Source organism: Balaenoptera physalus (genome assembly GCF_965194825.1).
Source record: "Balaenoptera physalus genome assembly, chromosome: 6".
In the NCBI taxonomy this organism is placed as follows: Eukaryota; Metazoa; Chordata; class Mammalia; order Artiodactyla; family Balaenopteridae; genus Balaenoptera; species Balaenoptera physalus.
This window is the reverse complement of record NC_138885.1, coordinates 5,048,861-5,063,228: the sequence shown is the minus strand read 5'-3', so window position 1 is coordinate 5,063,228 and position 14,368 is coordinate 5,048,861. Positions and strand designations below refer to the sequence as shown.

The window sequence follows — 14,368 nt, the reverse complement described above, 5'->3', positions numbered from 1 at the left end:
ACTCAGGGCCAGACTTGAACCTGGCAGCGGGTGACGATAATGGTGATAACCACCTCCAGTTTTAGATGTGGAGCTCGCCTGGAGGATGCCGTCTGGAGAGCACACATGCCCCTTCTGTGTGTGCACAGCTGCGCGTGCCCATGTGTAGCTCCCTGAGGCCAAGGTGTGCCCACCTGGACCCCTCGTCCTCCTCATGTGCCACAGGCCCCTCCTCACGGCGAGGGTCTCAAAGTAGACGGAGGCCACAGGCACCACACTGCCCAAGATGCTCAGCCTACATCACCCGGTGCGCTCAGCGGCTTCATCCCCAGGGAGGAAGAGGAGCTTCAGAGGCGGCTGGTAGCCCCTGATGCCTGAAGCCAGGCCCTTGCCACAACGGGCTTGGGGAGGGAAAGCTCAGGAGGGTGCGTGGGCCTGTGTGCAGGCCCTGCCCCAAACCCACTCCCGTCCTCTCCACTTTCCCCTGAAGCATGTTAAGGTACTGATGACCTCCACTTGCCAAACCCAGTGGCCACCCTCTATTGCCAGCGCCCTGACCACGCCGCTGTCCGCACCCTCTACAGCCTAGCCGCGCTCTGCCCACGTCCACCATGCCTGCAGCCCTCCTCCCTCACCCTGGCCGGTCGGTCCCAAGATGGCCTCTGCTCCCTGCTCACCAGCTCCAGGCCTTAAATACCATCGCTGTGCTCAGACCTCTGTCCTGACCTCCAGACATAACCACCAGGCCATTCCGGAGAAATCGCCTCTCACTTGTCACTCTCCTGCATCTCTGCCCCAGCCCCAGCCCAAGTCCCCGGGGACAGAGGCCCAGGAGCTCGGGCAGAAAACACTCCCCGACTCTCCAGCTGACCCTCAGCAAGTCCTGCCAAGGCTCCTGGACAACACGTGTCCAGTTACCCAAGGCTTGGCCCACGTCCCGCTCACCACAGCTGCCACAGCCTCCAAGAACTTCTCCAGGTTCTCTGTCCCCCACAGTCCACCGTGGCTCTGCCCCATTCTCTGTTCCCACCTTCTCCCAGCCTGTCCTGCCCACGGGCCATGGCACCCCTGTCCCTGGTCTGGAAACCCAGCATAACCCCTCCTGTCCCTTGCAGCCCCTCCCGGTGCTCGGCCGAGCATCCACTGTGGCAGGGAGGGTGCTGCGTCCGCGCTGGCTCCACAAGGCAGTGACCTTGTCTGTCCAGCCTCGCGCCTGTGCCTGGCACTGAGCAGGGCCCAGATGTCTGTTGAGCGCGTGGGAGGGCGGACCCTGAGTGGGTCGAGCCCGGCAGGGAGTGTGGACAAAGCCTGGAGGGGGGTGTTCAGGAGGAGGACCACTGCCCACAAGGCCATGTGGAGGAAGGAGGCTGCACGGGGCCTGAGACAGGCAGCCCAGGGTCCACCTTGACACTGGCACAGCCGCAGGGTAGGGAAAGGAAGCCCAACTGCGTGGAAGCTGCTGGAGACCCTGGGGCCCTGACCAGGGCTCATAGAGGGGCCCAAAGCAGGGAGACCAGAGACGCCTCGTGACTTCCACTTGCCAAACCCAGTGGCCACCGTCTACTGCCACCTCCCCTGACCACACCGCTGCCCACGCCCTCTACAGGCTGTGACAATGAGCGAGAGGCAATTTGGCAGGAGCGGGATTTGTCTGTACCCTCACACCCCTCATGACAGCCTACACAGTGGAGGGGCTGCCCTGGTCCCTACCACATGGGTGCTGCCAGGTGGACTACCTTGGTGCCCAGATGATTCACCCCGGGCAGTCAGGAAAGGACCGGGCAAAGCCCTCACCCTGGTAGAGGCTCAGAGGTGACCTCAGGCAGGCCCCTTAGCCTCTCAGGACCTCACCTGAGGCCCCTAGAAACACTGGAGGCAGAGCCGTGGAGCAGGTGCCCCGGCCCAAGCCAGTGACGAGGGAGCAGGCGCACGGGTGCAGCGCTCTGGGACTCTGCAACCAGACCCGGATCCAAGCACTTCCTCTTCTTCTGGGCTCAGTCTGGGAAGCCCTGGGAGCCACAGCAGGGACTGGGATTTGGGGGGGGGGGGTGCTGGGAGGAGGTGTGACAGCAGGGACATTCCTGGGGCTGCTCTGACACCCAGTGGTGACTCTCAGAACCGGCTGTGGCAAGGAAGAAGTGCAGCTGCTCCGAAGGGGGAGAGAAGGAAGGCGGGGGAGGGAGGAGGAGAGGATGGAAGAGGGTGGGAGGGAGGGAGTCCATTCTAGACCCGTGGTTCTCAAGATCTGAACTTGCACTGGAATCACCGTGAGGGCTGGTTGGTGACTCCAGAGTCTGGGCTGAGCCAGAGAATCTGCGTTTCTGATAGGTTCCCAGGGGCTGCTGGTGGCCTGGGAGCACTAGAGACCCGCCATCTAGGAGGGGAGTGGAAGAGAGGGGATGACTGCTCACGGTGTGTCCTCCAGGGCAGGACTCTCGTTATTACGCCTACTTCTTGGAAGAAGTAGCTGAGACTTGGAGAGCCCACGCTGCCTACGTTCCCACAGTGCAGCCCTAAGTCCTCCCTGTGGCCCCTCCCGCGTGTCTGCGGCACCGTCGCAGGTGCCCTCGTACCTACCATGCCCATCTGGGCAGGTGGGGTGGGGCAGCTCCTGAAGACTGGGATGAGCAGCCTCCGTGGCAATGCCCAGGACACCTTCCTGCAGGGCCCCCAGGCCTCAGCCTCCCACTGCACCCAGAACACATTCCCTGTGCCCAGGAGGTGCTCACCTGGCCTCTGACAGGCAGCTGAAAGACCAGGCAGGCCCTGCCTGAGAGGCTACTCAAGGGCACCCCAGGCTCACTGCCCACTGGGGGGTGACCCTGTTAAGGAATGTCACCTGGATGACACAGAGTCACCAGCCCTCCCGGGGTCCAGGGAAGGCACTTCTGACCTGATTTCCTACCAGCCGGGCAGAGAAAAAGCCAGTGCCGGACACCCATCCCCCACTGTGTCGTTCCTCTCATCACAGCGCTGAGCTGCAAGGGGAGGTCTTCCTAGGCTGTCGGCAGGCACTGCAAGTGCAGGAGGGAGATGCTGCTGGCAGAGGTGAAAGGAAGGCACAAGTGTTCAGGACAGGTGGGGCTTGGGGGAGCTAGGACCAGGGGAGAGTTAAGCCTGCACAGAATCCCCTAGGGGCTGGTGGCAGTGCAGAATCCAGCCCACCGCCGACCCCCTCAGGATCTTCTGGGCTTGAGTCCCAGGAATACGCATTTCTCATCAGCACCTAGGCACCAGAGCTTGGACCTCGATGTTCCTGAGCCGAAGAATGCCACACCCCACACCCCAAGTGAGGCAGGGAGGTCTATTCTTCCCAGTGGGGGAGGAGACCCCGGAGGTCACACAGCAACAGGCAAGAATGTGTAACTCGCAGGGAAGCGGTGGGGGAGGGGGAAATAAGCAGGAGCCATGATGCTCAGTGAATACTTGATGGAATGAGCGAATTTAATGTATTAAAGAACAAATGGATGGAATGACTAATGACTATATTCCTTGCTGGACAGGGTGAATGTCTTTCTCTAGGTGCAAACCTGCCCATCAGTTGGTAAGTAGGGAAAGAAATAATTGAGCAACAAAAATACTCTGTGACCAAATGACATCTGTTATGTGAACCAACAATTTACATGTAATTTGCTACCACCCACTTCACTAATCAGTAAATACTGTGCAAATGAGGGTTAATAGGAGCCTGACTTCCACTGAGTGTTGAAGATAGTGGACCATCAGTATTTACCATTTACTGTGGCTCAGCAGCAGCTGTGGCCAGGGCGACTTCTTCCTTAGCTCAGACTACACCTCCCAGACCCCTTGCATGGCACCAGGGCCACGTGACTAGCTCTCCCCACTGGAATGAGAGCAGAAGCTTGGGCACCGCTGCCAAGCTGAGGAGGGGGCTGTGTCTTAACCATCTTCCTCTGCCAGCAGGATGCAGAAGCTCCCTGAGGACTCCAAGGCACCGGAGAGAAGCAGCTGCAGTCTCCAAATGACTACCTGGGGCAGAAGTCTCCCTCCCAAGCAAACCACAGTGGACGCGGCTTGAGCGGTAGAGCTTTTGGCCTTCAGCTCCTGCAGTGGCTTATCACGGCAGTCAGCCTCTGTGCATACAGTTCTCTAACTCCCAGTCCCAGGCCTCGGTGGGATCCTGGAGGCACTCAAGTCAGTTACGCTCCAGGGGACCCTGTTATCCACTAGTTGCACCCTGTCAAAGACAACACAGTACCTCCAAGAGCCCCACGCTGGGATGAGTCACTTTTGTACAGTATCCTTCATTATAGCATTCTTAGCCAAAGTAAAAGGGTACTGGATGAATTACAGGACAAATAAAATGAATGGGCAAGATCTACGTGCTGATATGGAAATACCTCAGGTATGTTAAGTGAAAAAAAAAAGGATAAAACAGCATACATCAAGGTATGATCCAAGGACCCCCGAGGGTGCCCAAGACCCTTTCTGAGGGTCTGCAAGGTCCTCCCTTTCCAACTACACATCTACGTGAGGTTGTATTTCCTTCTATACTTCAACCAAAAAACAAGTTAACAACAGACTGAACGCATAAGCAAACAGGCAAATCCAGCTATGAAGCCCGATGCTAAATTTTTTCAAACGTGAAAACACTCTGCCTCACTGATTTTGTATTGGAAAATATTTTTTATAAAGTCGATTTTTTAAATATAATGGGTTTACCATTTCTTAAGAAAGTTTTCAAATTTCTCAATTTTATTTTCTAATATGGTAAATAATGATAGATATAACTCACCTTAAAGACCTCTTGGGAAGCCTCAAAAATTTAATACTGTAAAAGGATCCTGAGACTAAGAAGTTTGAGTACCACTGATGTATATACTACCCTTTTTTTGTAAAAAAGGAAGAAAAATAAGAATTTATCTTTGTACTGGTTTATATATGCATGAAGAAAAACTCATGAAGGATAAATAAACCAGTATGAGTGGTTAAGCAAAGAGAAGATAGGAAATGGGCAGATGCAAGAACCTTTACTGAATCCTTTTTTTCATTCTGAAGCTATGTGTGTGTATGTGTGTGTGTATATATATATATATATATAAAAAACCTATTCAAAAACTTAAAAAAAATAAAAATAAAAAAGAGCCAGAGGCAGCAAGGGCCAGCATGATGGAAGATGAGAATAAAGTCCAGCTGAAAAGTAGAAGGGCTTACAAAGGCTGTGTGGAGTGTCTCCCCTCCCTGACATCCAGAAATAATTGTCCCCAGGCAAAATACTAGAGACTTCCTCCCTAAAGAAATGAAACCAAGAGACCCAGAGCTTCTAGCATGAGATTCCTCATCTTAAACTATTACAGGCAACCACACATCACAATTTAATCAAAGTCTGCAACAGGTGAGATAAACAGAAAAGCTAGCCAGGAAGAGAGTGAGGTAATGCAGAAATGAAAAAAAAATGTAAATAATTTTTTAAAACAAAACAACAAAAAACACAAAGTCGTGTACCCAAAGATATTGGAGAAGTTACTGAACCCACAAGGCCAAGTAGATCTGGTTGAGGAAGATACTGACAGTTTTTTAATAGTCATCCTAGAAGTACTGACCCTTGTTATGTTCTTGTGGAAATTACTCTCATATACACATGGCACAGGGAAAAAGAATATGTTTTAATATCAGATATAAATCTGTTTCATTTACTACCTGTGCGCTCCCAAGAAAAGAATTTAACTTCTGAGCCTCAGTTTCATCCAGTGTAACTTGGATAACACACCCCTTACGGAGTTACTACAGGAATTTAATGAGTTATTGTTTTCTGATGTGACAATACATTCCCTAGCACTTATGGAATGCATTGAGCATTCCATAAATGGCATTCTTATTGCCTGTGATGCAGCAGAAAAAGCTGACTGTGTTACTAGAAAATAAATGAAAAAAAAAAAAAAAAAAAACCAGATTCGTGGTTGCCAGAGCCAGGGGGTGGGGGATGGGAGAAACGCATGAACCGTTTTTATCTTTATAGTTTAAATAAACTGAATTTAAAAAACAACAATAGAAGTCAATGAAATATGCTTTAAGGTTAACAATCATTTAGTGTATTAACATTTTCACTTATAAACATACAATTTGCATATACAGGGAAAAATAGGTTCTGAGGACACAACAGAATACTAGAGACAGGCAAGCAATCAGAAAAAAAGATCAACCCTAGGGGAAAAAACTGGAACTGCATCCCATGCTGGTGTCTACATAAACTTGGGAAGGAGAAAGAAAGCACACAGTGTCACAAGTAATGTAGAAAATAAATGTGGGTCATTCTGTCTCAATGGCAGGAACTTCTCCCATGATCCAGATCTTGTGTCCTGGTCTGGCCCGTTTCATGAATGATGATGTGAAACACAACCACGGGTCTCTCCCTTCTCTTTACATCTAAGACCCTGAAGTTAACTCAAGGAATTAAAAGAACAGAGCTAAGAAACAAGCCAACTGGCATGTGTGCAATGTCAACGGCCAACTAGCTAAAAGTACACATGGAAGTAAAATACTGACTAAACCTGAACAAGTTCCTTCCAACTCACCTAACTTCTTGATTTAGGATTACCTAAGCATTGGCATCTACAAGAGCTGGGGCCAGGGAAATGAAGTATCTCAGCCCATCTTTATACAGAGTATATTTACTCCATCTTTATTTCCTCTCAGGATCAAGTCACTAGTGACAGTGAACTTCCAGACTCAACTACAGTTGCCCGGTGGGGCTGGCCCCGCTGGGGACAGGGACTGGAGATGGGGGGGCACATGTGGGCCCAAGCTTCAGTCCACAGCTCTCCCGCTTCTGTCAGAGGGAAGCCAGGGGAACACAAGGAGACCATCTGCTTCAAGGGCATTTCACTGACGTAACTCAGTACCTGTGGTTCCAGTAACTCCAAGTTCAAAATGATGCAACATGAAAAACTGAGTTTAGTATTTTGTAAGTAAAACATACAGCTCGAATAATGGTTACCATCTGAACAAAACCATTCTTATTACATACGATGTAAAATAACTAAAGCAACATTTTTAACCATCAAAACCAGTGTCATCACACATCACATATGGCAACTTTCCACCATGTCAAACATCCAAAGAGATGACAGCCAAGTATACTTCTTTTCAGCTGGAAACAGACTCTCCAGTGTCAACAAGTGCAATAGAATTGGCTAGGAAAACACACCTGTGGTCATCACAAAGTTCATTTGGCATCTGGTTTCATACGGAGATAGATCTATTTAAGTCTGACTTAGAGATGGAATGGGTTGATCAGTGAAACAAAAGACTATGTATGTAACTGGCCACATAGAATAAAAACGGAATTTGTGCTACTAGGAGTGTATTTTATGGAAAATAGGGCCACATGGAGTACAGGGGCAGAGACCTTCAATGCGCTAAACTGCCTTTGTAAAAGTACATTGTTTAAAGCATGCAGGACAGAAAACTGGAATAACTGAAGTTTTAAAATTTACATAAATAAAGAAATAAGAAATAACAAAAATGCACGACTCTCAGTCTTCCAGAGCTTCACACATAGTTGGGGCTCAAATTAAATGGTTTTAAGCTTCTCTGTGACATTTGAGTCAAGAATGAAAACAAGGCCAGTGTCCCGGTCAGATGGAGTAATACCTTGAGCAGGTCATTCATGTCCTTAGGCCGCAACTCCCATCTGTAACCTGAGTCTCCCCAACCATGCCACCACCGGGGCTCCACACACCCCAGTGCTCGGGGACAGCCACAGCGCCCCAGTCCTGCACAGGACAGGAAACGGGCTCTTTAGCAGCCTTCAGAAGGGTGGAAAGGGGGATCCTCAGTGCAGCGCAATCCCCTGAGACAGTAACACTGTAACTGTGGCTCTCATTCCACTCTCCTCACCATTCTCTTAATATTACTTTCTCAACAAGTAGAAAAATAAGCTATAAGTAGGCTGAAGTGGCAATAAAAATACTCAAAGCAAACATTCAAAACATGATGCCTCTGAATAAAGCAAATCTACCTCCACACACTTATTTGTAATTGTTTTGCCTTGTTCAAGTTTTAAATGATAAAGCCCTAAAACACTGAGACTCAAGTCTACTCTTAATTTGGGATGTTTTCCAAGGATCACTACCAAAAACAAACTAGTAAAAATAAAATGAAAAGCATCATTTTAAAGCGGGGGATCTGCCATCCCGCCCATCATCCTAAGCAGTCGGCTTTGCTGGAAGCCTGCAGAGCCCCAGAGGCTGTGGCGATATCACACCGCTGATTCAGGAAGGTTCCAGCCTACAACTCCTGAAGTAACGTGCAGCCAGGTCTGGTCTGAGGTTTCAAAGTCTGACGTTAAACCAAAACAGCTGCAGTTCTTCTTGCCACAATCACTCACCACTCATACATCACGACGTTACTAGCGTAACACTAAAATAACTATCCCTTAAGCACTAAGGCCTAACTCTAAAAGGAAAATGCCCTTTCCAAACAGGTGTGTTCAAATAAGGAATTCTGAGGGTTCCATAAAAGAACTCCTAGAATGAGCCAGTGCCCCCAACTAGTCCACGTTTTAGCTAAACAGCAGTCCAAAGCCTTCTCTGTGGTACTTATATGGATTAGTTATAAGTATGATGTCACTACTTTCAAAAGAACTACTAAAACTATTATTAAAAACATTTATAACAAACAGAAATGCCCTGCAAATTATATTATTGCACACAGGGTATCAGAAGCTATGCACATCCAGGTCCCAAGGACTCTAGAAGACCCAGAACAGAGACCCTAAGGCCATGCCTGTGGCTGCTCCAGCCAGCATGCCCAGCGCCAGGTCACTGTCATTGTCTCGATACCGCTCACGAATGATGACTTGGTTGGCAGGCTGCTGTCCATAAAGTCCTAGAAAAGAAGGAAAAAACAGGAGCAGTTTGTGAAGTCCAACATTCACTCAAAAAGACGGCTCCCTTGACTGGGACCCTTCCTGAAGTTTCTCCACGCACTGCACTCCCCCCCTCGGGGCGCTGGTGGGGTGACTGCAGTGAGTGCTCCCCAGCTCTCCTCCACCACAAGCGAAGGTGACTGGACTTGGCCACGTGAGGAGGACACCTCCATTTCTAAGACGGCACTAAGAGAAAATCAAGATGCTCAGCTTCCCAAGGTCCACAGTCCCAGACACTGCAGAGAGCAGAATCCTAATGAAGCTGCAAACCCCAGCCTCCAATGCCCACTTCAGCCCCGCACATCCTGCTCATCAGGATGGCAGGCAGACGAGGAGTGTGGGGGACACACGGAGCCTAGAGACAATGGGAGAGTCAAGAATCCCCACTGAAAGCTAAGAAGAAACACCCACCTAGAAGTTAATTAGCTTCTCAGTATTCATGCAAACCGTTTTTAAATTAAACCTTTAATCTGCTAACCTAACCTGCTCTTCATTTTTAACCTTATGCCTTTATGGGGAAAAATATTTATGTTAGAGGGGAAACTTCTAAAAAGCAAACTTTAAACAAATTTAAAATTTATTTGCACAATTAAAGTTTACAACTGGAAATGTATTGCTTGTTCTCTTCTATGCTTCACAATATATTGTCCAATAGCTAATTAGCTTTAAAATTGCTCACATATAGTGTTAACTTTCCTCCTTGACCCACTATTCCCTTAGCAGTTCAACCCTAGGAAATAGAGAGATTAATCCAATAGTGATATGTCCATGTAGATGAAGAATGGAAGTGAAACCAACAGTGACACTAAAGGCTAACATCTACAAGTGCTTACTAGTCTACGCACTTATAGTATTACCAGCATTTACATTCATTGACTCACTTAATCCTCACAACAACCCTATGAGTTGAGCTTCCTGTTACCCCTATTTTACAGACAGGCAAAAGTGAGGCACACGGGGGTTGAGGGCAGCATGTTTCAACTACAAAACTGGTGAAATGTAGCATTCACTATCACAGCCTTGAAATTTAAAAAAATTTCAATTAGGCAACTCCAAGTAGTGAAATGCCACACAGTAGGAACCTGCAAGCTGACCTAATTAAAAGATCCCCTGAAGAATCTAAACCTGTATTCCCTCTGTTAGCCCCCCAGAGGGATCTCCTCACTGCATGACCAGGAGCCAACTTCTGCTGCAGCTCCTGCTCACCTCTGTTCCTACCAGGGAGCTAAGTCTTTTTTTTTTTCTTTTTTTAATATATTTATTTATTTATTTATTTTTGGCTGCATTGGGTCTTCGTTGCTGCACGCGGGCTTTCTCTAGTTGCGGCGAGCGGGGGCTCCTCTTTGTTGTGGTGTGCGGGCTTCTCATTGCGCTGGCTTCTCTTACTGTGGAACACAGGCTCTAGGCGCACAGGCTTCAGTAGTTGTGACACACGGGCTTAGTTGCTCTGCAGCACGTGGGATCTTCCCAGACCAGGGATCGAACCCGTGGCCCCTGCATTGGCAGGCAGATTCTTAACCACTGCGCCACCAGGGAAATCCCAGGAGCTAAGTCTTTACCAAAGTCAACTAGGGACATTTCCAAGTTGTACTTATTTTAATTATCTAATTTAACTAAACTTTACATAAATGATCAAAACACGAATGTAGAAAAGGCAGATACTGTTTCTATGACAATTAAGTTAGATACTTTAGGAAAGGCTAAATAAAGGCAAGTAACTTTTACAAATTACCATCAAACCAACGAATTGAGTAAATTATAAAAGATGGGGGAGGAGACACCAAGAATCACAAAATCTAGAGGTCTGCTCTCAGACTTGGCCCTGGAAACCTGTAGTGCAATCACGTGTCACATGAGTACCATCTCTGTAAGACGGAAACAGAGGACTCCAACCAAAGGAGCCAACTCAAACCAAAGACCTCAAGCCCACAACAAGAGACAGCTGAACAAATGTCCACTAACGTGGGAAAATCAAAACAGAGTACTTACAGTGTGCACACAGCACTCTGTGCACTTCTAAACTGGCTGCCCGGCCACCCGTCCCCAGTCATATTAAAGAGAAGGCCTTTAACCTTCTCTGCACGACCAGGGCCTCTATGGACACTGCAAGGCAGTGTGTCATGAAGCTGGCAAAGCACCGGAGTACCTTAGAGAGGCTGACTGAAGAGCTCCTGTCTGGTTACCAGCACGATGCTGCAGCGGGACGACCACTACTGAGCAGCCCTTCCACAGCAAGCACACTGCTAGCTGGTCACAGCGCAAATGCCGAACGCCCATGGACTGCACTCAGCCCTGAGCAGCAAGTGTTCTGAGGTGGCCCCGAGCGTGCTGTCTCTTTTTTCATCATGAAAGTCAAAGGCAAGGATGGAATCCTATGTACAGAAATTCCCTTCACAAGCACAAGCACAGAACTTCTGCTTTTCTGCAGAATTAGAAACAGCTGGGATTATCCCAGCCTGTGGCCTAGGGGCTGAATAAAAGGCTGGTTCTCATCAGACGATTAGGCTAGGGCTTAAAAACCGACCACCAACCCCAAAATAAATGGGGGAAAAAAAATAATTCATACAAGGGAAAATCTAATTTGTAAACAATTGTACAATGTTTATCTTTGCCAGTCATCATAGAAATGTAAACTAAAGCAACCTGACTCCATGTTAAGACCTTATCAAAACTTTCAGAGCACAACAACAGGCAATCTTTATGGGACTACAGAGAAACCAGTACATCATTAACTCCTAGTGGCATTATAAACTGGTAAACTATTCTGGAAATTAACTTGCTAAATGGTATCAAGACTTACTGTAATACTGTCAGATGAAATGATATAAAGTCTGAATTTCCCTCAAAACAATCCAGAGGTGGGGAGAGAAGGTACAGGTGAAACAAGATGTGGTAACTGTTGAAGCTGGTAACAGGCAAATTTGACAGTTCATTTACTGTCCCTACTTTCGTATGTTTGAAAACTTTTATAATTTTTTAATGGTATCAAAAGAAACAGAAATGTTTATGCCCTTTGACATATTAATTTAATACAGAGAAATCAGAAATGTATTCTAAGACATATTTAGCAGGAATGGAAAAGAAAATGATTAGAAATATTCAAAGCAATATCTACGACAGTAAAAATGAAAAAAAAAAAGTAAAGACAACTAATAATACATCACCCCACATGACAGTATGCAACCATTAAAAATACTTAAGAAGATTATGTAGCACTCTGGACAAAATATGTAAAATTTTACTGATAAAATGAGAATAGAATGAAAAAAGTATGGTGTCAGTCTATTTATCTCTTGTAAAAATAAAATACAGTGTGTGTGTGTGAAAAAAAAAAAAAAGAATGCAAAAAGTAATGTAAGATAACAAAGATGAAACAATTATTTTACATGAGGAAAAAAATTCAAACAAAAATAGTTGTGCTAGGATTAGAGGATAGACAAATAGTTCATTTTTCAGCATCATTATTTTATCAGTTTTCAACTTGACATGCAAAAAAAAAAATCAAGCAAGGCAGAATCCTTCAGTCTATGCTAGTTGAGTGCACTGCATCAGATTCCAGAAACCAGTAACAGGAGAAACTCTCTTGTATTAGGTGCTAATGCATAAAAAAACAAAGTAACCACCACTAACCAAAAGGACACTTTGAGTCTGGGGCTGGCCAAATCCAGAGACCCTGTGGCAGCCCCCTTGGCTTCTCTGCGGCATTAATATCAGTGACCACTCACCCTTCTGGTAACACACTCTCCTTCTACTGCTTCTGCGTTAAGGCACTGTGCTAGGTTTGCTCACAGCCACTTAGAGCTCTGACCTCTTGGCAAGCTCTGGGCTCCCATTCCAGTCTATTCACCAACTCACTCTCCTGTGTGTCGTTCTGACATGCCATACCCACTGTGACCTGCCCCTGCCTGACTTCACCTGCTCATTGGGGTCTGGGTGTGGCCTCACTCTTCAGGCCACCAGGCACGTAGCTCTGGTCCCCCTTGCCCTGGTTGTAGGCACCAGCATATTCCTGCACCTCCACCCCATAGACTTCCCCTGCCCATGCTGCACCTAGGACTTGATGCCTCCTACACAGGCCAGTCATTCACACCTAACAACTTGTTTCGGGCGAGGCGAAAATGAAAGGAACCCATTAAAAGCCCAGAATAAACATAAGCCCTCCCAGGCCTCTACTTCACCTGCAAAATGGAACATCACACCTAAGTAGTGATAATTTTTGAAGGATACTACCAGAAGGAAAAAAAAGAAAAAGATTGCCTTTTATCCCTTAAAATGGGCCTCTTAGTTTGGTTGCTTCTTAATGTAACTGAATTTCAGGAAGTACAAATTCTCTTCTTGGGGATGAATCTGGATACAATAGTGAAGTTTTAAAAATCAAGCCCACTCTAACTTTTGTAAAGCAGTGTGAAGATATATAATGCTTTTTTTTTTAAAGTAGCAGAGTGATTTCTAGTCTAACCAGAAGAAACATAGCTCACTTTAAATTGAGAAATAAAAATTCTTCAGGCTTTATTGATCAACTCACTAAATGAAGAGAAACAAGGAATGAAAGGCTGGCGTAAGTTACCTGCATATGGGTACTGGTAGGGTACAGCATAAGCCTGCCCATTGGCAGCATAGACAACTTGAGTTCCTGGCGGGTATGCACCACTGTATGGACCATAGCCGTATGCCTGCTGAAAAGATACAGGCCCATTAGAAATACCATTTTCAAATTTCAACATCCATTTATAATAAAAACTCTCAACAAAGTGGGTATAAAGAGAACATACCTCAATATAATAAAAGCTATATATGACAAGCCCATAGCTAGCATCATACTCAATGGTGAAAAACTGAAAGCATTTCCTCTAAGATCAGGAACAAGACAAGGATGTCCACTCTCACCACTTTTATTCAACATGCTATTGGAAGGCCTAGGCAGAGCAATTAGACTAGGAAATAAAAGGCATCCAAACTGGAAAGGAAAAAGTAAAACTGTCATGACTTGCAGATGACAGAATATTATATATAGAAAACCCTAAAGACTCCACCAAAAAACTGTAAGAATAAATGAATTCAGTAAAGTTGCAGGATACGAAATCAATATACAGAAATCTGTTGCGTTTCTATATGCTAATAACAAACATTCAGAAAGGAAAATTAAGAAAACGATCCCATTTACAATTCATCAAAAACAATAAATTATTAACATATACACACTACTATATATAAAATAGATAATCAACAAGGACCTACTGTATAGCACAGGGAACTCTACTCAATACTCTGTGATAACCTATATGGGAAAAGAATCTGAAAAAGAATAGATATATGTGTATGTATAACTGAATCACTTTGCTGTACACCTGAAACTAACACAACATTGTAAATCAACTGTACCCCAATATAAAATAAAAATTAAAAAGCAAAACAAAAACAAACAAAAAAACAATAAAATACCTAGGAATAAATTTAACCAAGGAGGTGAAAGGCCTGTACACTGAAAACTATAAGGCA

General features: G+C 46.2%; 1 protein-coding gene across 4 annotated transcripts in view; it reads right to left on the bottom strand.

Moving 5' to 3' along the window:
* Positions 1–6,004: 6,004 nt before the first annotated feature.
* Positions 6,005–14,368, bottom strand: part of PLEKHB2 (pleckstrin homology domain containing B2) — a 44,024-nt gene continuing 35,660 nt past the window's right edge. For 2 of the 4 annotated variants that reach the window (XM_082465721.1, XM_082465724.1), the window contains exons 7-8: positions 13,437–13,545; positions 6,005–8,829 (exon numbers count right to left, since the gene is read on the bottom strand). In XM_082465721.1, the coding sequence (XP_082321847.1) occupies positions 8,693–8,829; positions 13,437–13,545 (246 nt within the window). In that variant the 3' untranslated portion in view covers positions 6,005–8,692. The remainder of the gene's footprint in view (positions 8,830–13,436; positions 13,546–14,368) is intronic. The other 2 variants (XM_082465722.1, XM_082465723.1) reach the window with 2 other exon arrangements.